This window comes from Passer domesticus, unplaced genomic scaffold (assembly GCF_036417665.1).
Source record: "Passer domesticus isolate bPasDom1 unplaced genomic scaffold, bPasDom1.hap1 HAP1_SCAFFOLD_66, whole genome shotgun sequence".
Taxonomy (NCBI): domain Eukaryota; kingdom Metazoa; phylum Chordata; class Aves; order Passeriformes; family Passeridae; genus Passer; species Passer domesticus.
In genome coordinates this window covers 190,329-215,211 of record NW_026990167.1, presented here as the reverse complement: position 1 = coordinate 215,211, position 24,883 = coordinate 190,329, and the positions used below count along the sequence as shown (strand labels likewise).

The 24,883-nt window shown below is 52.8% G+C and overlaps 3 protein-coding genes across 4 annotated transcripts in view; all 3 read right to left on the bottom strand.

Annotated features, from left to right (window-relative positions):
• Positions 1–3,478: 3,478 nt before the first annotated feature.
• LOC135293061 (uncharacterized) lies at positions 3,479–7,987 on the bottom strand. 2 transcript variants are annotated; one of them, XM_064407071.1, is made up of 6 exons: positions 6,575–7,987; positions 5,993–6,070; positions 5,789–5,881; positions 5,012–5,137; positions 4,498–4,648; positions 3,479–4,357 (listed from the first exon to the last, which is right to left on the bottom strand). In XM_064407071.1, the coding sequence occupies exons 1-6, from the start codon at positions 6,663–6,665 to the stop codon at positions 3,991–3,993; spliced, it is 906 nt and encodes a 301-aa protein (XP_064263141.1). In that variant the 5' UTR covers positions 6,666–7,987; the 3' UTR covers positions 3,479–3,990. The 2 variants fall into 2 exon arrangements, with proteins under 2 accessions (XP_064263141.1, XP_064263142.1); XM_064407072.1 differs by lacking the exon at positions 5,993–6,070.
• A 2,944-nt stretch (positions 7,988–10,931) lies between these two features.
• On the bottom strand, positions 10,932–13,709 carry LOC135293044 (uncharacterized). The gene is made up of 5 exons (XM_064407049.1): positions 13,468–13,709; positions 13,264–13,356; positions 12,487–12,612; positions 11,973–12,123; positions 10,932–11,832 (listed from the first exon to the last, which is right to left on the bottom strand). Exons 1-5 carry the CDS (start codon positions 13,574–13,576, stop codon positions 11,466–11,468), a joined length of 846 nt encoding a protein of 281 aa, XP_064263119.1. The 5' UTR covers positions 13,577–13,709; the 3' UTR covers positions 10,932–11,465.
• Positions 13,710–23,066: 9,357 nt separating this feature from the next.
• LOC135293040 (trichohyalin-like) overlaps positions 23,067–24,883 on the bottom strand; it is a 35,765-nt gene continuing 33,948 nt past the window's right edge. The window contains exon 14 of the mRNA XM_064407047.1: positions 23,067–23,429. Coding sequence (XP_064263117.1) covers positions 23,266–23,429 — 164 coding nt within the window. The 3' untranslated portion in view covers positions 23,067–23,265. The remainder of the gene's footprint in view (positions 23,430–24,883) is intronic.

The following is a 24,883-nucleotide window of genomic DNA, read 5'->3' as shown; positions in this document are numbered from 1 at the left end:
GGTCTGGCTCACTGCACGTGGCGGAAGAAAATACCACATGCGGCCCAGATCCCTCAAGCAGTCATCCAGAGCCCCTGAGCTCCCTCTGCCTTGTCCTCGGACACCATCAGGCACCGCCACGGGACACACACAAATGTCTTGGTTGCTGCAGATATCAGGTAACACTGCTGGCCTTTTAGCCGAGCAGCTCTTCTGGCAAATAAATATGCATGACTTATGTGTGCCAGGCAACCTCCGCTCAGAAGCTCTTGGACAGCCTTCTAGAGCACCTTTGGTACAGTTGTCCCTGAAGCACCACTTAAGCCCCAGGTGTTTCCAGCTGCAAGCAAAGAGGCACTGACAGATTTCCACCCTTCAGGTCTCTCTCCAAGGCTCGTAAGAGTCCTATGCAGCTGACAAGCTGCAGAAACTCGGCCCATGGCATCCTCTGGAATCAAGCACACATCACTGCCCACCGTGAAGGCCGCAGCCCATAATGAGCAGAGGGCCAGAGCAGGCTGGAGGGTGTCTTGGTGACATCTCCTTCCTACGTAGCACCCAGGCAGGCTGCCCAGCTGCCTCGGCCTTGGCTCTGAGCGCCATCTCGGGCCCTCCATTCCTGCCCCAGGGGAGGCACCGATGAACACGGCCCTCCTTTGTTCCTTGAGGGGCCACACGCCCAGGCTCTCCCTTACCGCGCTCCGCGCCATTGTGCTGCTCGGCGGCTCGTCACCAGCTGTGGCACCAGTGTCCCCAGAGCTCCTGTGCTGCTGCTGAAGCCGCCCGCGGCGTGTGGCCCGGCGGGGCGGCAGCGCTGCCCGCAGCCCGCGGCCTCCTCGTCCCCTGCTGCCGCCATTGCGCACGGGGCCCTGAGGGGCGGGCACGGGGCTGCGGGGCTGTGCCGGCCCCGCTTGCCGGGCCTCAGCCCCAGCTGCTGCTGCTGGCTGGCAGCGACCACTGCAGCAGGAAAACACCTCGGGCTTTACTGGATTACATACAAAAACTGCCCCCGGTCTTCTCCTTTTGTGTTGCTCTAGCCACTTGCCCGTCCCTGGCTTGCCCGCTATAGCCCTGTTCTTTGCCACTCGCTCTCTATTTTGTTGTCCCTCCAAAGCTTCTTCAACAGTCTCCATCCCGCCCCAGCCCAGCGTTCGCTCTCTCCTGCTCCCTCCTGCTCATTCTGCGTCTCTTCCTCTGTCCCTGCTGCCCCTTCCCGCAGCTCCGGCCCCGTTCCCTGGCCCTCTTTTGCTCCTCTTGTCTCTCCGTTCTGCTTCCTGCCCCTGTCTCTTGGGTCTCTATTTCTCGGCTCCGCTCTCTGGGCCATGCTCGCTTCAGACTCCCAGGCCAACCGCCCCGGCAGCCGCTCTCTGCAGCTGGGACACGGCGGGGAGCTCTCCTGCGGCGGCACGACAGCGGCCAATGGGGCCCGGCACCGGTGCCTCGGCCCTCGTGCCGGAGCGGGGCCGCTCCCAGGCAGCGGCGGCAGCTGGAGCTGTGGCCCGGGAAGCGGGGCCGGCACAGCCCCACAGCCCCGGGCCCGCCCCTCCCGGCCCCAGTGGCAGAGAGCAGGGATGAGGTGGCAAACCAAAGCACTGGCCACTGGACAGAGCAACACACAAGGCAAATGCCAGGCACGCTTTTTGCCGGACCCCATTGAATCCAGAGCTCTTTTGCTGCCGCAGTGGCATGTCAGCTCCCTCAGAAGCAGCCGAGGCATTTGAGAAAGGGCACTGCAGGGCATGAGCATGCATATGTCCCACAGCTCTCAGTTGTGCATCTGGAAGGCTGCAAGTATGGGTGTCTATATGAGAAGAGTTTGTCAGGCTTGCTTCAAGGCTTGAGGCACAGCTCTCTTCTGAACAGAGCCTTGGGCTGCCCTCTCAGGAGGTGGCTATCTCAGAGCTGCTGCTATCTCAGACAGGCCCATGAGAGACAGCGCAGAGGCGCAGCTGGAGCTGCTGTGGAGAGCAGAGGAGAGGAACAAGGCTGAGGAGCTCAGTGGTTCCTCTTCATCACTTCAAAGGGAAGAGCATTGTCTTGGGACAGTCTTTACCACCCGAGCAAGAAGTAGAAGGACCCCCCCAAAAGCCCACTGTCCAGAGATGCCTTCAAGCATCTCTCCGGCAATTGCTGCCGGCAATATCCTCCCCACACACTGCAGGCAGCAGTCAGCTTCAACAGCAGCTGTGCTGCGTTCCTTGGACAGCAGCTTTGCTGCACTCACACCTCCAGCTTTGGCTGCAGATGGCCCAGCTGGAGCAGGCATGGGCAAAGGCCTGCAGGACCACCGTCAGTCGGACTCGTGAGCCCAGGACAGCAGTGCCCTGGCATGCTGGTTTCTTGCAGTGCCTCGCTTTCTTCATCTGAGACAGGCACTCCGTCACTTCTTTCCACCTGGAAGGCCTTCCTACATTCCATCACTTGAGAAATCCAGCAGGAAATACCCCCATCTATATTGCCTGAGTCTTAATCTCCCTGAACTAAAAGTTAAGTCAAGTCCAAAAACAGGGATAAAGGAGCCTGCAACTGCCACACTCGCTCAAGCAAAAGATCACATCAAAGTTTGTGGTAATCGGCGGAAGAAATGCGGCACTCAATATGAGTGATCAGCAAATCTCAAAACGTTATTGGTAGGCACATACATTTATATTGGTGTTAATGAGGCCAATACATATTGCAAAAGGCGAGCTCATTATTGCTTAGTTACTTATCAGCTAACTACGCCTACCTTAGCATTCTTGTGGCTACTATGTTGCAGCTGTCCACATCTTTTCTTCATATTTCTAACTAACGATCCTCTCCCCCATCCTGATGTTGCACCAAGGGCACAGTGCCCTTGCCAGGTTTGGACACTGACTGCTGACTCCTATCCTCATCTACTTGCTTAACTAACGGTATTATATCAGTGTGACCTTTGTCAACTAGCTAGCTGTTCACAAAATCCTCCACAAAAGTTCTCTGTTGTATTCCAGCTCTGGGCTTTTTTCCCATACTGCGTGCGACAAGACTGTAATTTTTGTTATAATTATAGTCACTGTTAGCCATCTAATTTTTAAGAAGGCTCCTGTGATTGATAGGACATTCCTTCCCCTCTCACACAGCCCGGCTCCAGCTTTCTGCTCCTTGATGCTCCTCTCTTGAAGCTCTTCGGGGAGGGACTGCCACGACCTAAGTCACCACCTCGGGTCTCCTTGATGTGCTCACTGCTGGACAGCCATCCCTCGCAGAACATCTTTCCCTCTCTGCCCAGACCTTCCTGATTCAGGGCAGCATCCCAAATGAGCTCCCAGAGAAGTTTCTGCATGTCACTGCTAGCCAGCGTGTCCGCATGCTGGTGCAGGAAAGCTTTGTGAACGGCCACTGCTGGGAAAGCAGGCTGAGGTGGCACAAGCAGCTCCTGCACTGCAGTGCAAGTTTCTCAGAGCTCCTGTCACAGCCCCAGCCCTGCTCCCAGCTCTGTGCGTTCTGCCCCAACAGAAACAGCCGCAGCAGGCAAGAATTTACTGCTTTTGGAAAAATATTTATTTATCAAGATCAAGAAAACAATCATTGTCTGCTAATACCAAGTATCACTATCACTAAATGTACCACTATCACAAAAACAATCACCATCCTCCAATATTAACTATCACTATCGCTAATACAATCACTGTCCTCTAATATCAAAGAACGCTATCATTAAAACAATCACTATCCTCTAATATTAACTATCACTATCATTGAAACAACCACCACCCTCTAATATCAAGTATCCCTATCACTATCACTAAAAGAATCACTACCACTATCACTATTTATGACTATCACTATCACTCTAATATCAAGTAACGCTATCATTGAAACAATCACTATCCCCTAATATTAACTAACGCTATCATTAAAACCATCACTATCCTCTAATATTAACTATCACTATCATTAAAACAACCACCACCCTCTAATATCAAGTGTCCCTATCACTATCACTAAAAGAATCACTACCACTATCACTATCTATGGCTATCACTATCACTAATCATCATCCTCTAAGAGATAGTAGTCCTGCAGGTATTGGTGGTAGGAGGGCCAAGAGGATGCTGTGGGCTGAGGTGACTCCAGGGAAATCCAGTGGTCCCGTGAAGAGGCGTTGTCAGCCAGAGCACAGAAGGAGCAGGTGGGCAGAGGTGACGGGTATGCGCTCATGTTCTTGTACAGCCGGGCAAGCTCTGCTGCAAAGAGCTCAGGAAACAGGCGGCAGCTCTCCCTGAACCCGTTGCCTTGGGCTCTCTCGCCGCTTCCCGCTCCTTCTCCTGGCTCTGCTTCACCTCTAGGCTGACCACAGCTTTCCCAGGAAGAGTCCCAGTCCTGTCCTGTTGCCTCTTTGTCCTCCTGGCTCCTCCTGCAGAAACAGATTTCCAAGAAGACTCGTCACAGATAGCAATTTGGAGCACAGTTTCCTCAGAGCCCTGCTAGGAGCCACCTGGGCGCTCCTGCATGCTGCAAAGACTTCCTTGCCAATGGCAGCAATTAATAACTCACCTGTCTCTCTTCACCAGCTGATGCATGACTAGATAGCCAGACACTGCCCCAAGCAGAAGCAAAGCTGAGGCTGCTACTGTCCCTACTAGGATGTAGTACTTGCTCGGGTCACAGTGTCCAGCAGTCTCGGCTTTTTGCCCACCGGATGACCCTGGCAGGAGAAGAGACAATGCAAGAGTCAGCGTTTGTGCTCTGCACTAGGCATAACCCCACAGTGTGCTTCAGATGCCCAAGGACTGGCACTGCTAGTGGATCAGAACTGACATCTGATGCTGTCTTCAGAGATGGCTTCCTCTGGCTCTGGTGTCTTAGCATCAGGGACCAAGAGGGATCCCGTCAAGCTCTCATGCACAAGAGGCCAGTGTGTGCCAGGGAGCAGCACTGCCCCATCTACTCCTCCGGGCTGCAGGCCCGGGCTGCGTGCTGGGCACTTGCAATTCACCCATGGAGAGCACTGCAGGGATGCAGCAGAAATGCTGCTCTTTGCCCAAGACAGCATCTAGCAAGCACTCACCTGAATATTCCTCAGGCTCAGCAAGTGTCCTGGTGTCCTCTATTGGTTCTCTTTTTTCATGTGAGCCTGGCACAATGTCACTTTCTTCCACAGCTAAGGTCTCCGGCACAGTCTCAGAATCTGTCTCTTCAGAAAAACAAGACATTGCACACATTAAGCAGAAGCCACTGCCCCTCAGCACAAGCAGGGTACCATGGCCTGGGCATTGCAGCAAGCGGCGCTGACGAGGCCGCTGTCCCCCCCAAGACAGGAGGAATCGACAGCTGGATTTTCTGCAGTGCAACAAGAAGTGCAGACCCAAACCAGCCAAGACTTAATCAACCAAATGATCCACAGAAGGAGTACCTTCAGGTTCCCCCTCACCCTTGGACTCCAGCTTCAAGCCGTCCCTGAGCCTGAGCTTTGCAAGGGGCAGCCAAGGCTTGCTCTGATGTCATTGCTGCCTCCATGCGGTGCTGAGCGTGTGGCGAACCCAAATTCAGCACTGGCCTTTGCCCAACATCTGGATGCCAATGTCTGCACAGAGCAGCCCTGGCCAGGAATGCTACAACTGCAGCAGCAGCTGGAGATGCCCCTGGCAGTCATCTGGAAGCACAGCTGCGAGCAGAGGCTGTGCTGGACCATCTCTAGGGCTCCCTGCAGGAGGTGTGAAATGCAGTGGGCCTGCAGCAAGACTCTGACTGAGTGCTTCTGGCTGTCCAGGATACAGCACATGCCTACAGGAAGCAAAAGCTCAGCTTCCCGGCTGCCAGGGTTAACAGAGTGGCATATACTAACCAGACGGGGCTTCATGCAAGGCTGCCAGGAGCTCCTCTGGAACATCCGGCAATCCTTCAGGGAACTCTTCAGGAACCTTGTCATCGTTCATCCCTATTGTTAGATTTACAAAAGCACGTTAACCTATGACGGTATTTTTCTCGTGAATAAAACAGGGAAAAGGGGCGCTCCTTTTTGTGAAGGCAGGACAGACTGACTACTCACGCTTGAGGTACCAGCTCGGAGTCAGCACGGTATCTGCCCCTCGCTCAGGGGCTGAAAGAGCACTCTCTGTGTCCACAACTACAAGCAAACACCCACAAGAAGTTACCATCACGTGCACTGCCCTGATGGGCACACCTCAAGGCCTGGATGTGGGAGGCACTGCTAGGGCACGCTCAGGCAGGTCTGCATCCTCACAGCTGCAGGGGGGTCTGGCTGCCCTTGGGACACTGAGCTGGCAGCTCCCACATGAAGGGAAAAGCCGTGGCGTGCCCACATGATCTGTGTGCGGGTCAGCCCTGGAGCCGGGCCAGAAGGCTGGCCAACCAGAGCAGAGGGACGGACAGCCACTGCTGAGTGATGGAGAACTGCTGCTGAGCTTCCGGGCCTGACCCGACCCTCCCCACATCCTTGCTCCTTAGGAAGCTCTCTCCATGCTGCACCCTAAAGCAGCTGCAGCCCCTCACACCTCCCCTGGAGCCTCTGCCCCTCTGCCTGCCCCGTGCTGCCTTCCTGGCTCAGCCATCCCTGCTCCCGGCCCCGCTGCTGCCAGCCAGGGCTGTGTGCTGGCCCCAGCCTGCCTACCTGCTCCCTGCCCAGCTGCTGGAGCACTCTGGGCATTCTGGGCTGGCAGGGCCACGAGAAAGAGCAGCAGGAGGTAGCGGCTCAGGACCATGATCCCCCCTGCTAGCAACACTCTGCTGCTGCTGCTGCTGCTGCTGCTGCTGCTGCTGCTGCTGCTGCTGCTGCTGCTGCTGCTGCTGCTGCTGCTGCAGTGTTGCCCAGAGTGAGCACTGAAGAGCACAGTGGGGCTCTGGAACCTGACATCAAACAGAGCTCTGTGACCTCATACCAAAGTGATGGCTGTGAAGGCCCCAATGTACACCCACGTTGCCTGTGAATTCTTGCACCTCCCCTCTACTGAATTTCCTTCTTCTGCACAGGAATGGAAGGAGCCAAATGGAGAAGGGCTGGAGTATTTTGGAGGCAGCATTGTGCATGGGAATGCAGAGGCACTCATGTCTTATTCCTCCGAAATTCCCTAGAAGAAGACCTGGATGAAGGCTGCTGTAAAAAGCCCAAATTCAAGAGTGTTTCTTTGGTAGTATTTTGGTCTGAAAGAATTGTGGCAAAAACCTGCTTTTCCCATGACTTCTGCTACACTTTCATGACCTTTGATGGCAGCACTGCTTCCATCCTCCACTGTCACACAAACATGGCTGTGCAGTGCTGACGCATCTCCCCCGTCAGCCTGCTTTACTCCCTTTTCCACTTCCAATGCTACTTAAAGCTCTCTCAAGGAGCCCTGCTAACTCTGGAGCCAAGAGCCTTTTTCCCTTTGAGGCAGATGTAGCCCATGTGCCACCATCAGGCCTGCTGTCCTGTAGAGTAACCCACGCTCAAACTCCCACACTGTTGCTGGGAACACCAGGCTGCCGGCCATTCACCTCTAGAGCCTTCCTGGGTCTGGCTCACTGCACGTGGCGGAAGAAAATACCACATGCGGCCCAGATCCCTCAAGCAGTCATCCAGAGCCCCTGAGCTCCCTCTGCCTTGTCCTCGGACACCATCAGGCACCGCCACGGGACACACACAAATGTCTTGGTTGCTGCAGATATCAGGTAACACTGCTGGCCTTTTAGCCGAGCAGCTCTTCTGGCAAATAAATATGCATGACTTATGTGTGCCAGGCAACCTCCGCTCAGAAGCTCTTGGACAGCCTTCTAGAGCACCTTTGGTACAGTTGTCCCTGAAGCACCACTTAAGCCCCAGGTGTTTCCAGCTGCAAGCAAAGAGGCACTGACAGATTTCCACCCTTCAGGTCTCTCTCCAAGGCTCGTAAGAGTCCTATGCAGCTGACAAGCTGCAGAAACTCGGCCCATGGCATCCTCTGGAATCAAGCACACATCACTGCCCACCGTGAAGGCCGCAGCCCATAATGAGCAGAGGGCCAGAGCAGGCTGGAGGGTGTCTTGGTGACATCTCCTTCCTACGTAGGACCCAGGCAGGCTGCCCAGCTGCCTCGGCCTTGGCTCTGAGCGTCATCTCGGGCCCTCCATTCCTGCCCCAGGGGAGGCACCGATGAACACGGCCCTCCTTTGTTCCTTGAGGGGCCACACGCCCAGGCTCTCCCTTACCGCGCTCCGCGCCATTGTGCTGCTCGGCGGCCCGTCACCAGCTGCGGCACCAGTGTCCCCAGAGCTCCTGTGCTGCTGCTGAAGCCGCCCGCGGCGTCTGGCCCGGCGGGGTGGCAGCGCTGCCCGCAGCCCGCGGCCTCCTCGTCCCCTGCTGCCGCCATTGCGCACGGGGCCCTGAGGGGCGGGCACGGGGCTGCGGGGCTGTGCCGGCCCCGCTTGCCGGGCCTCAGCCCCAGCTGCTGCCACTGGCTGGCAGCGACCACTGCAGCAGGAAAACACCTCGGGCTTTACTGGATTACATACAAAAACTGCCCCCGGTCTTCTCCTTTTGTGTTGCTCTAGCCACTTGCCCGTCCCTGGCTTGCCCGCTATAGCCCTGTTCTTTGCCACTCGCTCTCTATTTTGTTGTCCCTCCAAAGCTTCTTCAACAGTCTCCATCCCGCCCCAGCCCAGCGTTCGCTCTCTCCTGCTCCCTCCTGCTCATTCTGCGTCTCTTCCTCTGTCCCTGCTGCCCCTTCCCGCAGCTCCGGCCCCGTTCCCTGGCCCTCTTTTGCTCCTCTTGTCTCTCCGTTCTGCTTCCTGCCCCTGTCTCTTGGGTCTCTATTTCTCGGCTCCGCTCCCTGGGCCATGCTCGCTTCAGACTCCCAGGCCAACCGCCCCGGCAGCCGCTCTCTGCAGCTGGGACACGGCGGGGAGCTCTCCTGCGGCGGCACGACAGCAGCCAATGGGGCCCGGCACCGGCGCCTCGGCCCTCGTGCCGGAGCGGGGCCGCTCCCAGGCAGCGGCGGCAGCTGGAGCTGTGGCCCGGGAAGCGGGGCCGGCACAGCCCCACAGCCCCGGGCCCGCCCCTCCCGGCCCCAGTGGCAGAGAGCAGGGATGAGGTGGCAAACCAAAGCACTGGCCACTGGACAGAGCAACACACAAGGCAAATGCCAGGCACGCTTTTTGCCGGACCCCATTGAATCCAGAGCTCTTTTGCTGCCGCAGTGGCATGTCAGCTCCCTCAGAAGCAGCCGAGGCATTTGAGAAAGGGCACTGCAGGGCATGAGCATGCATATGTCCCACAGCTCTCAGTTGTGCATCTGGAAGGCTGCAAGTATGGGTGTCTATATGAGAAGAGTTTGTCAGGCTTGCTTCAAGGCTTGAGGCACAGCTCTCTTCTGAACAGAGCCTTGGGCTGCCCTCTCAGGAGGTGGCTATCTCAGAGCTGCTGCTATCTCAGACAGGCCCATGAGAGACAGCGCAGAGGCGCAGCTGGAGCTGCTGTGGAGAGCAGAGGAGAGGAACAAGGCTGAGGAGCTCAGTGGTTCCTCTTCATCACTTCAAAGGGAAGAGCATTGTCTTGGGACAGTCTTTACCACCCGAGCAAGAAGTAGAAGGACCCCCCCAAAAGCCCACTGTCCAGAGATGCCTTCAAGCATCTCTCCGGCAATTGCTGCCGGCAATATCCTCCCCACACACTGCAGGCAGCAGTCAGCTTCAACAGCAGCTGTGCTGCGTTCCTTGGACAGCAGCTTTGCTGCACTCACACCTCCAGCTTTGGCTGCAGATGGCCCAGCTGGAGCAGGCATGGGCAAAGGCCTGCAGGACCACCGTCAGTCGGACTCGTGAGCCCAGGACAGCAGTGCCCTGGCATGCTGGTTTCTTGCAGTGCCTCGCTTTCTTCATCTGAGACAGGCACTCCGTCACTTCTTTCCACCTGGAAGGCCTTCCTACATTCCATCACTTGAGAAATCCAGCAGGAAATACCCCCATCTATATTGCCTGAGTCTTAATCTCCCTGAACTAAAAGTTAAGTCAAGTCCAAAAACAGGGATAAAGGAGCCTGCAACTGCCACACTCGCTCAAACAAAAGATCACATCAAAGTTTGTGGTAATCGGCGGAAGAAATGCGGCACTCAATATGAGTGATCAGCAAATCTCAAAACGTTATTGGTAGGCACATACATTTATATTGGTGTTAATGAGGCCAATACATATTGCAAAAGGCGAGCTCATTATTGCTTAGTTACTTATCAGCTAACTACGCCTACCTTAGCATTCTTGTGGCTACTATGTTGCAGCTGTCCACATCTTTTCTTCATATTTCTAACTAACGATCCTCTCCCCCATCCTGATGTTGCACCAAGGGCACAGTGCCCTTGCCAGGTTTGGACACTGACTGCTGACTCCTATCCTCATCTACTTGCTTAACTAACGGTATTATATCAGTGTGACCTTTGTCAACTAGCTAGCTGTTCACAAAATCCTCCACAAAAGTTCTCTGTTGTATTCCAGCTCTGGGCTTTTTTCCCATACTGCGTGCGACAAGACTGTAATTTTTGTTATAATTATAGTCACTGTTAGCCATCTAATTTTTAAGAAGGCTCCTGTGATTGATAGGACATTCCTTCCCCTCTCACACAGCCCGGCTCCAGCTTTCTGCTCCTTGATGCTCCTCTCTTGAAGCTCTTCGGGGAGGGACTGCCACGACCTAAGTCACCACCTCGGGTCTCCTTGATGTGCTCACTGCTGGACAGCCATCCCTCGCAGAACATCTTTCCCTCTCTGCCCAGACCTTCCTGATTCAGGGCAGCATCCCAAATGAGCTCCCAGAGAAGTTTCTGCATGTCACTGCTAGCCAGCGTGTCCCCATGCTGGTGCAGGAAAGCTTTGTGAACGGCCACTGCTGGGAAAGCAGGCTGAGGTGGCACAAGCAGCTCCTGCACTGCAGTGCAAGTTTCTCAGAGCTCCTGTCACAGCCCCAGCCCTGCTCCCAGCTCTGTGCGTTCTGCCCCAACAGAAACAGCCGCAGCAGGCAAGAATTTACTGCTTTTGGAAAAATATTTATTTATCAAGATCAAGAAAACAATCATTGTCTGCTAATACCAAGTATCACTATCACTAAATGTACCACTATCACAAAAACAATCACCATCCTCCAATATTAACTATCACTATCGCTAATACAATCACTGTCCTCTAATATCAAAGAACGCTATCATTAAAACAATCACTATCCTCTAATATTAACTATCACTATCATTGAAACAACCACCACCCTCTAATATCAAGTATCCCTATCACTATCACTAAAAGAATCACTACCACTATCACTATTTATGACTATCACTATCACTCTAATATCAAGTAACGCTATCATTGAAACAATCACTATCCCCTAATATTAACTAACGCTATCATTAAAACCATCACTATCCTCTAATATTAACTATCACTATCATTAAAACAACCACCACCCTCTAATATCAAGTGTCCCTATCACTATCACTAAAAGAATCACTACCACTATCACTATCTATGGCTATCACTATCACTATCTATGGCTATCACTATCACTAATCATCATCCTCTAAGAGATAGTAGTCCTGCAGGTATTGGTGGTAGGAGGGCCAAGAGGATGCTGTGGGCTGAGGTGACTCCAGGGAAATCCAGTGGTCCCGTGAAGAGGCGTTGTCAGCCAGAGCACAGAAGGAGCAGGTGGGCAGAGGTGACGGGTCTGCGCTCATGTTCTTGTACAGCCGGGCAAGCTCTGCTGCAAAGAGCTCAGGAAACAGGCGGCAGCTCTCCCTGAACCCGTTGCCTTGGGCTCTCTCGCCGCTTCCCGCTCCTTCTCCTGGCTCTGCTTCACCTCTAGGCTGACCACAGCTTTCCCAGGAAGAGTCCCAGTCCTGTCCTGTTGCCTCTTTGTCCTCCTGGCTCCTCCTGCAGAAACAGATTTCCAAGAAGACTCGTCACAGATAGCAATTTGGAGCACAGTTTCCTCAGAGCCCTGCTAGGAGCCACCTGGGCGCTCCTGCATGCTGCAAAGACTTCCTTGCCAATGGCAGCAATTAATAACTCACCTGTCTCTCTTCACCAGCTGATGCATGACTAGATAGCCAGACACTGCCCCAAGCAGAAGCAAAGCTGAGGCTGCTACTGTCCCTACTAGGATGTAGTACTTGCTCGGGTCACAGTGTCCAGCAGTCTCGGCTTTTTGCCCACCGGATGACCCTGGCAGGAGAAGAGACAATGCAAGAGTCAGCGTTTGTGCTCTGCACTAGGCATAACCCCACAGTGTGCTTCAGATGCCCAAGGACTGGCACTGCTAGTGGATCAGAACTGACATCTGATGCTGTCTTCAGAGATGGCTTCCTCTGGCTCTGGTGTCTTAGCATCAGGGACCAAGAGGGATCCCGTCAAGCTCTCATGCACAAGAGGCCAGTGTGTGCCAGGGAGCAGCACTGCCCCATCTACTCCTCCGGGCTGCAGGCCCGGGCTGCGTGCTGGGCACTTGCAATTCACCCATGGAGAGCACTGCAGGGATGCAGCAGAAATGCTGCTCTTTGCCCAAGACAGCATCTAGCAAGCACTCACCTGAATATTCCTCAGGCTCAGCAAGTGTCCTGGTGTCCTCTATTGGTTCTCTTTTTTCATGTGAGCCTGGCACAATGTCACTTTCTTCCACAGCTAAGGTCTCCGGCACAGTCTCAGAATCTGTCTCTTCAGAAAAACAAGACATTGCACACATTAAGCAGAAGCCACTGCCCCTCAGCACAAGCAGGGTACCATGGCCTGGGCATTGCGGCAAGCGGCGCTGACGAGGCCGCTGTCCCCCCCAAGACAGGAGGAATCGACAGCTGGATTTTCTGCAGTGCAACAAGAAGTGCAGACCCAAACCAGCCAAGACTTAATCAACCAAATGACCCACAGAAGGAGTACCTTCAGGTTCCCCCTCACCCTTGGACTCCAGCTTCAAGCCGTCCCTGAGCCTGAGCTTTGCAAGGGGCAGCCAAGGCTTGCTCTGATGTCATTGCTGCCTCCATGCGGTGCTGAGCGTGTGGCGAACCCAAATTCAGCACTGGCCTTTGCCCAACATCTGGATGCCAATGTCTGCACAGAGCAGCCCTGGCCAGGAATGCTACAACTGCAGCAGCAGCTGGAGATGCCCCTGGCAGTCATCTGGAAGCACAGCTGCGAGCAGAGGCTGTGCTGGACCATCTCTAGGGCTCCCTGCAGGAGGTGTGAAATGCAGTGGGCCTGCAGCAAGACTCTGACTGAGTGCTTCTGGCTGTCCAGGATACAGCACATGCCTACAGGAAGCAAAAGCTCAGCTTCCCGGCTGCCAGGGTTAACAGAGTGGCATATACTAACCAGACGGGGCTTCATGCAAGGCTGCCAGGAGCTCCTCTGGAACATCCGGCAATCCTTCAGGGAACTCTTCAGGAACCTTGTCATCGTTCATCCCTATTGTTAGATTTACAAAAGCACGTTAACCTATGACGGTATTTTTCTCGTGAATAAAACAGGGAAAAGGGGCGCTCCTTTTTGTGAAGGCAGGACAGACTGACTACTCACGCTTGAGGTACCAGCTCGGAGTCAGCACGGTATCTGCCCCTCGCTCAGGGGCTGAAAGAGCACTCTCTGTGTCCACAACTACAAGCAAACACCCACAAGAAGTTACCATCACGTGCACTGCCCTGATGGGCACACCTCAAGGCCTGGATGTGGGAGGCACTGCTAGGGCACGCTCAGGCAGGTCTGCATCCTCACAGCTGCAGGGGGGTCTGGCTGCCCTTGGGACACTGAGCTGGCAGCTCCCACATGAAGGGAAAAGCCGTGGCGTGCCCACACGATCTGTGTGCGGGTCAGCCCTGGAGCCGGGCCAGAAGGCTGGCCAACCAGAGCGGAGGGACGGACAGCCACTGCTGAGTGATGGAGAACTGCTGCTGAGCTTCCGGGCCTGACCCGACCCTCCCCACATCCTTGCTCCTTAGGAAGCTCTCTCCATGCTGCACCCTAAAGCAGCTGCAGCCCCTCACACCTCCCCTGGAGCCTCTGCCCCTCTGCCTGCCCCGTGCTGCCTTCCTGGCTCAGCCATCCCTGCTCCCGGCCCCGCTGCTGCCAGCCAGGGCTGTGTGCTGGCCCCTGCCTGCCTACCTGCTCCCTGCCCAGCAGCTGGAGCACTCTGGGCATTCTGGGCTGGCAGTGCCACGAGAAAGAGCAGCAGGAGGTAGCGGCTCAGGACCATGATCCCCCCTGCTAGAAACACTCTTCTGCTGCTGCTGCTGCTGCTGCTGCAGTGTTGCCCAGAGTGAGCACTGAAGAGCACAGTGGGGCTCTGGAACCTGACATCAAACAGAGCTCTGTGACCTCATACCAAAGTGATGGCTGTGAAGGCCCCAATGTACACCCACGTTGCCTGTGAATTCTTGCACCTCCCCTCTACTGAATTTCCTTCTTCTGCACAGGAATGGAAGGAGCCAAATGGAGAAGGGCTGGAGTATTTTGGAGGCAGCATTGTGCATGGGAATGCAGAGGCACTCATGTCTTATTCCTCAGAAATTCCCTAGAAGAAGACCTGGATGAAGGCTGCTGTAAAAAGCCCAAATTCAAGAGTGTTTCTTTGCTAGTATTTTTGTCTGAAAGAATTGTGGCAAAAACCTGCTTTTCCCATGACTTCTGCTACACTTTCATGACCTTTGATGGCAGCACTGCTTCCATCCTCCACTGTCACGCAAACATGGCTGTGCAGTGCTGACGCATCTCCCCCGTCAGCCTGGTTTACTCCCTTTTCCACTTCCAATGCCACTTAAAGCTCTCTCAAGGAGCCCTGCTAACTCTGGAGCCAAGAGCCTTTTTCCCTTTGAGGCAGATGTAGCCCATGTGCCACCATCAGGCCTGCTGTCCTGTAGAGTAACCCACGCTCAAACTCCCACACTGTTGCTGGGAACACCAGGCTGCCGGCCATTCACCTCTAGAGCCTTCCTGGGTCTGGCTCACTGCACGTGGCGGAAGAAAATACCACATGCGGCCCAGATCCCTCAAGCAGTCATCCAGAGCCCCTGAGCTCCCTCTGCCTTGTCCTCGGACACCATCAGGCACCGCCACGGGACACACACAAATGTCTTGGTTGCTGCAGATATCAGGTAACACTGCTGGCCTTTTAGCCGAGCAGCTCTTCTGGCAAATAAATATGCATGACTTATGTGTGCCAGGCAACCTCCGCTCAGAAGCTCTTGGACAGCCTTCTAGAGCACCTTTGGTACAGTTGTCCCTGAAGCACCACTTAAGCCCCAGGTGTTTCCAGCTGCAAGCAAAGAGGCACTGACAGATTTCCACCCCTCGGGTCTCTCTCCAAGGCTCGTAAGAGTCCTATGCAGCTGACAAGCTGCAGAAACTCGGCCCATGGCATCCTCTGGAATCAAGCACACATCACTGCCCACCGTGAAGGCCGCAGCCCATAATGAGCAGAGGGCCAGAGCAGGCTGGAGGGTGTCTTGGTGACATCTCCTTCCTACGTAGGACCCAGGCAGGCTGCCCAGCTGCCTCGGCCTTGGCTCTGAGCGCCATCTCGGGCCCTCCATTCCTGCCCCAGGGGAGGCACCGATGAACACGGCCCTCCTTTGTTCCTTGAGGGGCCACACGCCCAGGCTCTCCCTTACCGCGCTCCGCGCCACTGTGCTGCTCGGCGGCTCGTCACCAGCTGTGGCACCAGTGTCCCCAGAGCTCCTGTGCTGCTGCTGAAGCCGCCCGCGGCGTGTGGCCCGGCGGGGCGGCAGCGCTGCCCGCAGCCCGCGGCCTCCTCGTCCCCTGCTGCCGCCATTGCGCACGGAGCCCTGAGGGGCGGGCACGGGGCTGCGGGGCTGTGCCGGCCCCGCTTGCCGGGCCTCAGCCCCAGCTGCTGCCGCTGGCTGGCAGTGACCACTGCAGCAGGAAAACACCTCGGGCTTTACTGGAGTGCATACAAAAACTGCCCCTGGGCTTCTCCTTGTGTGTTGCTCTAGCCACTTGCCCGTCCCTTGCTTGCCCGCTATAGCCCTGTTCTTTGCCACTCGCTCTCTATTTTGTTGTCCCTCCAAAGCTTCTTCAACAGTCTCCATCCCGCCCCAGCCCAGCGTTCGCTCTCTCCTGCTCCCTCCTGCTCATTCTGCGTCTCTTCCTCTGTCCCTGCTGCCCCTTCCCGCAGCTCCGGCCCCGTTCCCTGGCCCTCTTTTGCTCCTCTTGTCTCTCCGTTCTGCTTCCTGCCCCTGTCTCTTGGGTCTCTATTTCTCGGCTCCGCTCCCTGGGCTATGCTCGCTTCAGACTCCCAGGCCAACCGCCCCGGCAGACGCTCCCTGCAGCCGGGACACGGCGGGGAGCTCTCCTGCGGCGGCACGACAGCGGCCAATGGGGCCCGGCACCGGCGCCTCGGCCCTGGCGCCGGAGCGGGGCCGCTCCCAGGCAGCGGCGGCAGCTGGAGCTGCGGCCCGGGAAGCGGGGCCGGCACAGCCCCACAGCCCCGGGCCCGCCCCTCCCGGCCCCAGTGGCAGAGAGCAGGGATGAGGTGGCAAACCAAGGCACTGGCCACTGGACAGAGCAACACACAAGGCAAATACCAGGCACGCTTTTTGCCGGACCCCATTGAATCCAGAGTTCTTTTGCTGCTGCAGTGGCATGTCAGCTCCCTCAGAAGCAGCCGAGGCATTTCAGAAAGGGCACTGCAGGGCATGAGCATGCATATGTCCCACAGCTCTCAGTTGTGCATCTGGAAGGCTGCAAGTGTGGGTGTCTATATGAGAAGAGTTTGTGAGGCTTGCTTCAAGGCTTGAGGCACAGCTCTCTTCTGAACGGAGCCTTGGGCTGCCCTCTCAGGAGGTGGCTATCTCAGAGCTGCTGCTATCTCAGAGAGGCCCATGAGAGACAGCGCAGAGGCGCAGCTGGAGCTGCTGTGGAGAGCAGAGGAGAGGAACAAGGGTGAGGAGCTCCGTGGTTCCTCTTCATCACTTCAAAGGGAAGAGCATTGTCTTGGGACAGTCTTTACCACCCGAGCAAGAAGTAGAAGGACCCCCCCAAAAGCCCACTGTCCAGAGATGCCTTCAAGCATCTCTCCGGCAATTGCTGCCGGCAATATCCTCCCCACACACTGCAGGCAACAGTCAGCCTCATCAGCAACTGTGCTGCGTTCCTTGGACAGCAGCTTTGCTGCACTCACACCTCCAGCTTTGGCTGCAGATGGCCCAGCTGGAGCAGGCATGGGCAAAGGCCTGCAGGACCACCATCAGTCGGACTCGTGAGCCCAGGACAGCAGTTCCCTGGCATGCTGGTTTCTTGCAGTGCCTCGCTTTCTTCATCTGAGACACTCTGTCACTTCTTTCCACCTGGAAAGCCTTCCTACATTCCATCACTTGAGAAATCCAGCAGGAAATACCCCCATCTATATTGCCTGAGTCTTAATCTCCCTGAACTAAAAGTTAAGTCAAGTCCAAAAACAGGAATAAAGGAGCCTGCAACTGCCACACTCGCTCAAGCAAAAGATCACATCAAAGTTTGTGGTATTCCTCACTCTCCCACAAGCCAAGCAATTATTGAAAGAGCACATCAAACATTAAAACGCATTTTAGATCAACAGAGATGGGGAGCAGAGGTCACACCTCAGATGAGACTTAACAAAGCTTTGTATGTTTTTAATTTCCTAAACAGTTCATTTTGCAGAACCTGATCCATCAATTTTTAGGCATTTTTCAAATAACACTCAGGCAAAACTGAAAGAAAATCTACCTGTTTTAATTAGAAACCCTGAATCTGGACAAATTGAAGATCTTTTCCAATTAATAACCTGGGGCAAAGGGTATGCTTCTGTCTCTACAGGTGCTGGAATTAGGTGGGTCCCAGCCAGAAATGTCAAACCATATCGCACCCCAGAACGTGTTGACGAGTCACGAGAACCGAGGAAGCAAGTACGCAGATGTGAGCCGAGCACAGAGATCCCTGGTCATGCCTGACGTTCCTTGTTCATCGGTGGAACCTGCAAATTCTGGCTTTGTGTTAATGTTATTTATAAGTGTGTCAATTGTATGTCAAATGTTTGTTTTGTACAGCTGACTTTTGGCAAAAGTTTGGGTTTTTGTTTTTGTTGAAAGCAAAATTTTAGAAATTGATATATATGTAAGGATTCTGCCAAAATTTAGCTCATGGATAAGATGAAGCAAATGCAAGTTGTATGTTGGTATTGGTGGGTTTTAATTCTTTTTTGTCGTGCAGATTTGCCTGTGGAACAACCAAAACCAAATGTTTGGGTGACCTTAGCCAAGGCAGCCAGCTCAGATACCCTATGGTTGTCTAATTCGGAACCAGAAAAACCTTTCTCAACCTGTCTGGTTGGTGTGCCAGTAAAAGAGTTGCCTTTAGTCAAAAAACAATCCAATGGTAAGCCAGGTGAAATTGACAATGGAAACAATCCCACATTGAATTGGAACCTTTGGGCCAAAAAACTTCCGAGGTCAGCTTCTGAACCCCAAGAATTGGAAATCCTTGGTTCTTTAACAATAGATTTTTGCTTTACCTTCATAGCTAGTACTTGGCGAAAAGGTGATCCTCCAAATTTCAATGTTACTCCCCATTACTTTGCATATAGAAATTTGAGGTTTTGGTGTAATTCTTCAAACAGTTGGGATGTGCTTCCTGAGGCTGACCTATATCCCCGGCAATTGCCTAAGGGATATTGGTTCATTTGTGGAGACAGGGCTTGGCAAGGCATTCCAGCACACCTTAAAGGTGACCCTTGTGGCATTGGGATGCTCACTGTAATCGCACCCTCAGCTAAAGCGGTCATGAAAAGGAAACAAAGGAAAACAAGATCTGCTCATCATTACGATGAGAACTGCAGAGTGATTTCATGCCTTGGAAAGCTGCAAGAAGGGTTTCAGCAAGTATATTTTTACCCCAATTGACTTCAGCAGTGGCTTTGAAACAATTAGATCGAGTTGGGTGTTGGCTGAGCAAGCAAACTAATGCCACATCCTCTGCCATTAGTGATATGTTGAGCGATGTTGATAGTGTTGGACATGCTACCCTTCAAAATAGAGCAGCAATTGACTTTCTTTTACTGGCACATGGACATGGTTGTGAGGAATTTGAAGGACTGTATTGTATGACCCTGTCTGATCATTCGGAATCCATTCACAAAAGCGTACAAAAACTGAAAGATTTGACAGCCCAAATTAAAGAGGATGGTGAATCCTGGTATGGATGATCTGTTCCAAGAATGGAGCTTTGCACCTTGGCTAAGGCAACTTTGCAAGATAGGTCTCTATATATTGGGTGTTTTGTTAATGCTTTATCATGACCACACTGTGGGTCAGCAGCCTGTCTTTGAAAGTGGGAGAAGAAGGATGTTGTGCCACTGAGGCAAGAAAAGTGGTTTCCAAGGCTGTTCACAGGACACCCCAGGAGCTCGTCAGACAGCACAAGCTCCTGGGAGCGCTCAGTGTCTCTGACAAGCTCAGGAGGAGCTGGGCCCAGGGGCTGTTCAGCAAGGCCCAGGCCTCACAAGCTTTTCTCAGGCCACCGTGTGGCCGGACAGGGCCGGGGGCATTCACCACCACAACCTGAAGCACAAAGTTTTGATGTAGGGTAAAAAGCCATGGCCCAGTGGAAGTGGGCTGTGTCCTCAGGCCTGTGGGAGAATCCCAATGCAGATCCTTGTGCTACTGATTCCATCTCTCCCACTTTTCTAAGTTCTTGGTGGCAAGGTCATTTAGGTTAGACACACAGCTCACTGTAGCTTTCGGCACAATGAATTAAAGTGAGATTACACATCCCAAATCGTGTTCTCTTACCGTTTAACTGACTGATTTAAGGAATTTCTGGAGCAGCGAACTTGCTTCCTCAAATATTTACTGTCTGTGGCACAGAGAACAGAGGAAAGATTTAATATCAAAGGCATCGCCCAGGCAATGCTCTTTTGACAAGTTCTGCCCTGAGCTTTCCTGAGGAAGATCGGAAAGGTTCAGTGTCACTAGCACAAGCTCCTGCAATGGCTGCTGGCCAGCAGAGCAGGGCTGGCAGCTGGGAAACAAGTGTTGCCACAAGCAGCAGCTCAACCAGAGCAGCAAATCCAGAGCAGGGAAGGAGCTGATCTGAAGGCCAAATCTCCTTTTAGCTCCTCCCAAGAGGGCTGGAAGAGTTCCTCATCCCAATGAGGTGCAGTGCTGGACCCCACAGCTCTGTGTGAGCACTGGACAAAAGTTTGCTCCCACTGGCTGGTGCGATGGTTTCTGCAGGAGCTCTGGGCTCCTGTTTGTGCTGGACACAAGGAGGAGACGAGGAGCCAAGTGCACTGACACACCTTTGCCTTGAGCATAGCCCGGCCTGGACCAAACACACTGCAAGGGCTCCCCTTTGGCCCATGTCTCGAAACATCAGGTGCACTGTTTGATGACTCAGGTTGGTTTGGTGCCAAGGAATTTGCCTCAGAAAGACTGGGTTTGTCTCCCTCTGTGCCTTCCCCTCAGCAGCATTGCGGATGTTCCTGTGTGAAGCCATCTATCCCATGCAGTTTGAGACAACTTAAAACAATGAGTCGTCTCCTCTAAACTGTTCCAACAATCCCTTTCCAGCAACAGGAAATGAAAACTAAGGAAAAAAGGCCAGTGACTTCTAGATATCAAACTGTCAGACCTCACTGTCCCCCCTCTGGAACAAAGGCCCAAAATGCCGGAGGACAATCCCCCCAGGACACGCGTCACAAGATGGCTCCGGGTTCTCCCTCAGGAAGAACAGGAGCTGTCACGGAGCAGTTCCAGCAGGAGATGAAAGTTCGGTGGCTCGTCTGGCATCTGGCACTTTCTCCCAATGGCAGAGCTCTATGGAGTGGTCACGGCAGGGGAATCAGCTGGGCTGGAGCCCCTCGTGTCTTTTCTGCCCAGCGTGGCACAGCTCACACTCTTGGGCTGGGAGCGGGGCCGTTCCACTTCTGCCAGCACGATGTCCCTGGGCTTGGACAAACAGTTTTCTGCTCAGAGAGCCCTGCAGACCGTTCCACATATCTTTCATAAAGCCCATAAAAACAACTACAAACACTCTGCTTCTAGCAGCTTTCAGAAAGAGCTGCAGAAATCCAGGACAGCTTAAAACGAGAGTCAGAAGGCTTTTGTCTTGTTCCTGCCTGCAGAATTCTTGATGATCTGATGCAATTTTATTCAAATGTAACATGGGATCTGAGTTTTTCTATTAAAATATTTCATGATGAGTGCAAGCCTTGGGAGCATGAGGTATAGGAGTGATGTGCGAAACCATGAGCATATCCTCCAAAGTGGCCAGTTTAGTTGTCCATTTTACTATTCTTGTATTTATTCTATACTAATAAGCAAAATCAAGCTTTGCTTGGATGTAAAACAGGCACGGCATACACTACAGTCCCTCACAGGGTCACCAGGGCTGGCAGTGACAAAGCATGCAATCTGCTTCATTGTGAACCACTACAGAGCTACATCACAATGTGGGTTTAAGTAGCATGGTATTATTAAGACCTCCTTTTTTGCATGAGATACAAAAAGGAGGTCCCACATGACCTTCATGCAAGCATGCAGTAAAGAACTGATCCTGCTATCCTAACAAAGTTTTGGCTTTGGCATTTACACTCTTCCCATTCATCTTTTGACGCAGACACTCCAGGTTTTCCCCCACCCCTGCAAGGCTGGCAGTCGCTGTTTCCCATTTACTGTTCTTCCCTAGAGCCAGTCCAGCAGCTGCTGAAACTAAAAACCCAGAGATCTGGATATTGTGAAGGAGAATGAAATGCTAATTAAGTGTTCACATTAGTAATACCCAGGTCTGCATTCCCAGTGCTCTGAAGCAGCAGCTGGAGGTCCTTGCATTGTTCCTGTTTGTGGATGTTCATGTTTCTGGTCTGCAACAGCAATGGCTTTGAGGAGGGACAAGAATGCCCCTATTCAAACAGTGGCTTTGCAAGGAGATGTGAAGTTTCACTGCCCTTTTTAGAATATTTTAGAAAGATCTAAGAGAATATTGTGGCATGGAGCAGGTCCCTAATTGTGTCTCCAGAGAAAGCCCCAAAGCACACGTTCACTCTGCTGCTGATGGCAACCCCATAAGCACACGGACTTGTTTTCCCTGCAACATGCCACCCTGCCTGGGCTTTACTAGGCCAGGACTAGACTCATAGCTAAGCAAACACATGCAGCCACGTGACATAGAGTTTTCCCATCAGAAAACCTAATTAACACATTCACACACAGTTTCTTCTGTAACATCAGAAGCTGGCAACCATGAGGACTTTGCTGTCAAGAGCTTGCACTATGCATTGGGCCCAGGAAGTGTTTTCCCTTAAGGCAAAGCAAATTGAAATGTGAACTTTAAAAGCTTCAAAGGACTATGAAAGGAAACTGCAAAAGAATTTCTGGATAGGGAGTATTGTCAATGATTATGCAGCCCACCAAGCAATTCTGGAGCAGAATCCTGAATTGCTTGTTCCAGCTATGCAGGAATTCATTACCCTGGCAGGCAGTGGTCCATGGGAACAAATGATCCCTCAGCTCTGGGCTGAATGGCACACAGGCTGCACTTTAGGTTTGAGGAAACCTTGTCACTCGTTATTGGCCTCCCGGTCCACTCATCCTTCTGCAAACAAGTTGCAAACAACAAAGTTGGACTGCTGGCCTGGGTAAATCTATATACAGATGACTTTTCCAAAGCAGTGCATCGTTTCCCAGTGAAATACACAACCTCTTCTTACCTATGATATTGTGATTGAGGACACCTGTGATCCAGATCTGTGTGAGATTGCAAAGGAGCAAAGCTTTGGCATTTGGGCACACTTCTCTTTGTTTCTTTGCTCAGGCCTTTGGTGAGCACAGAACTCATCTAGGTAGAAAACTTTTGACCATACAGGATCTTTTGGATCCATTGTCCCCCAAACATGTCAATGTGTGGCCCTGTTGTCATGACAAGTTAAAAACAGCAGCACAAGTGACACAAAGAAAACATGGCAAAAGAGGAAGAAGAGAGGCCCAGTGAAGAAAGGATGTGGTGAGACACTGCACTCCCATAATCTCCAGGAGATCCTGGTGTCACATTCTTCTTTTGGTTTATTTAAATTTAATTGATTCATTTAAGTTTTTTTAAAATCATCAAAATAAAATATATACAATTAAAATATGTCATCAAAATTTAAATATACAATCAAACACATTTATTCAAAACTATCAGAACATAGATACATCTGCAACTATGAAGCCTAAACCTATTCCAAAATCCTAACTCCTATTGTTGATGAATCCTATAGTTGATGAATCCTATTCTTGATGAATCCTATAGTTGATGAATACTTTTCTTGATGAATCCTATTCTTAATGAATCCTCTTCTTGATAATCCTAAAGCCTAAATCCTATTCTTGGAACATTCTTTGGACAGTTGGCAGCTTCTTCCTGATCTTGGAGGTAAGAGCGCTTCTGGACTGGAGGCAAGGACTTTCTTGGTAAGGGAATATCAGAAATGTCCAGAGAAAACTTCTTGGAAAGACTGTAGCCGGTCGTATCTGTGGAGACACAAAGTTTAACAGAGCCTGGAATGCAAACCTAAAGCATCTGAAGCTCCGTATTTAATGGGACAGATTCCTTGGAAATTTCTAAAGGGCTGCACAGGGAAACCTGCTCCTGCTGGCTGCAACTTGAAGCAGACCAGAGGAAAACCCTGCCCCACTTCCACAGAGCTGCCACAGGAACAGCCTGGCCTCTGGGCAGCCCTGGGACAGCAGGGAGCCCAGAGCCCTGTGCTCTCCAGCAATGGCTCAGCTGCACATGCACCCTTCTGCTCCTCTCCCTGCCCCACAGCTGAGCAGCCCTACAGCTCCACAGGGCACTGCTACCAGCTCAGCTCATTGCAGGGCACATGCAGGGCACAATGTGCACAGCCATTCTGTAATTCAAGCCAGTGTTCCCTGCCAATGTGCACAGCCTCTCTGGGCTGCCACAAGACCCTTCCTCCCAACAGAGAGCGGCCCAGCTCCCACCTCACCTCTGTGTGAGGCAGATCCATGCTTGGTCTTCACCTTGTCCTCTGTCTGCAGTTGCTTCAGGCTGATCCATGCTTAGTCTTCACCTTTTCCTCAGTCTAGGTTCACTTGAGCTTGATCCATACTTCATCTTTACCTTGTCATCAGTCTGCTGTTGCTTCAGGCCCCCCATGTCATGACTAGGAAGGGCAATGCTGATAACAGAGCGGGGGCAGATGCACACCCTTCCTTAGTATTTTGTCATTTCTGGCACAGCTGAAAAGTCACATCCGGCGGTGTCCAGCTCAGAAATTTGTCCGCTTTCTGAAGAACATCAAACCGTTACCAGCCCAGAAGGCTGTTGAGGTTTTCCTGCACGTGTGGAGGTGTGCTGTCAGCAAACTTAATGATCTGGCTGCCCAGTGCCTCGCAGAGGGCACAGGCCAGCTTGGTGACCACAGCGCAGACGTTGGCGCTTCGCACAGGCAGCGCCTTGTTCTCCAGGCAGGACCAGAGCACGGGCAGGGCGTAGCGCTCGACCGCTTCAGGGCTCCTGGCATGAGCCCATTCCACAAGCACTGCCGGGAGAGAGACACAGCTGCTTACCCACCAACCTCCATGCAAACAGGGATCTACCTCTGCTCTTGCTTCTTGGAAGCCTCTCGGGCCAAGATCAGTGAAACAGCACACACAGCCCCACGACCCAGAAATGGGCAAAGCCGCTGATCATCCTTGAAACACAACCACCAGCCCCTCGGGACTAATATCTCCAACCAGAGCCTTGTACCTGTGGCAGACTTTGTACCTTTACTCAATTATTGCACAATTTCTTTCTGCATGAACAATGAATGAAACGTCAAATTGCCTACTATTTCCATTTACAAGTTGTCTAAAGCCACATAGAAGATTTGGAATTGCACCCTAGAGAGACAATCGAGAGATTTCTAATAAAAGCAATGATTCCATTTTTGTAACTTTGATGTCAAGGGCCAAAAGTC

What these genes read in the sequence shown, in the direction of transcription:
- LOC135293044 (XM_064407049.1), bottom strand. Translation starts at nt 13,576, where the DNA reads ATGGTAACTTCTTGTGGGTGTTTGCTTGTAGTTGTGGACACAGAGAGT. An exon ending in TGAGCCTGAGGAATATTCAG is followed by an intron (nt 12,124 to 12,486) that starts GTGAGTGCTTGC and finishes TTCTCCTGCCAG; the next exon opens with GGTCATCCGGTGGGCAAAAA. An exon ending in CAGCTGGTGAAGAGAGACAG is followed by an intron (nt 11,833 to 11,972) that starts GTGAGTTATTAA and finishes CTGTTTCTGCAG; the next exon opens with GAGGAGCCAGGAGGACAAAG.
- LOC135293061 (XM_064407071.1), bottom strand. Translation starts at nt 6,665, where the DNA reads ATGGTCCTGAGCCGCTACCTCCTGCTGCTCTTTCTCGTGGCCCTGCCA. An exon ending in AGCAGCTGGGCAGGGAGCAG is followed by an intron (nt 6,071 to 6,574) that starts GTAGGCAGGCTG and finishes GTTTGCTTGTAG; the next exon opens with TTGTGGACACAGAGAGTGCT. An exon ending in TGAGCCTGAGGAATATTCAG is followed by an intron (nt 4,649 to 5,011) that starts GTGAGTGCTTGC and finishes TTCTCCTGCCAG; the next exon opens with GGTCATCCGGTGGGCAAAAA.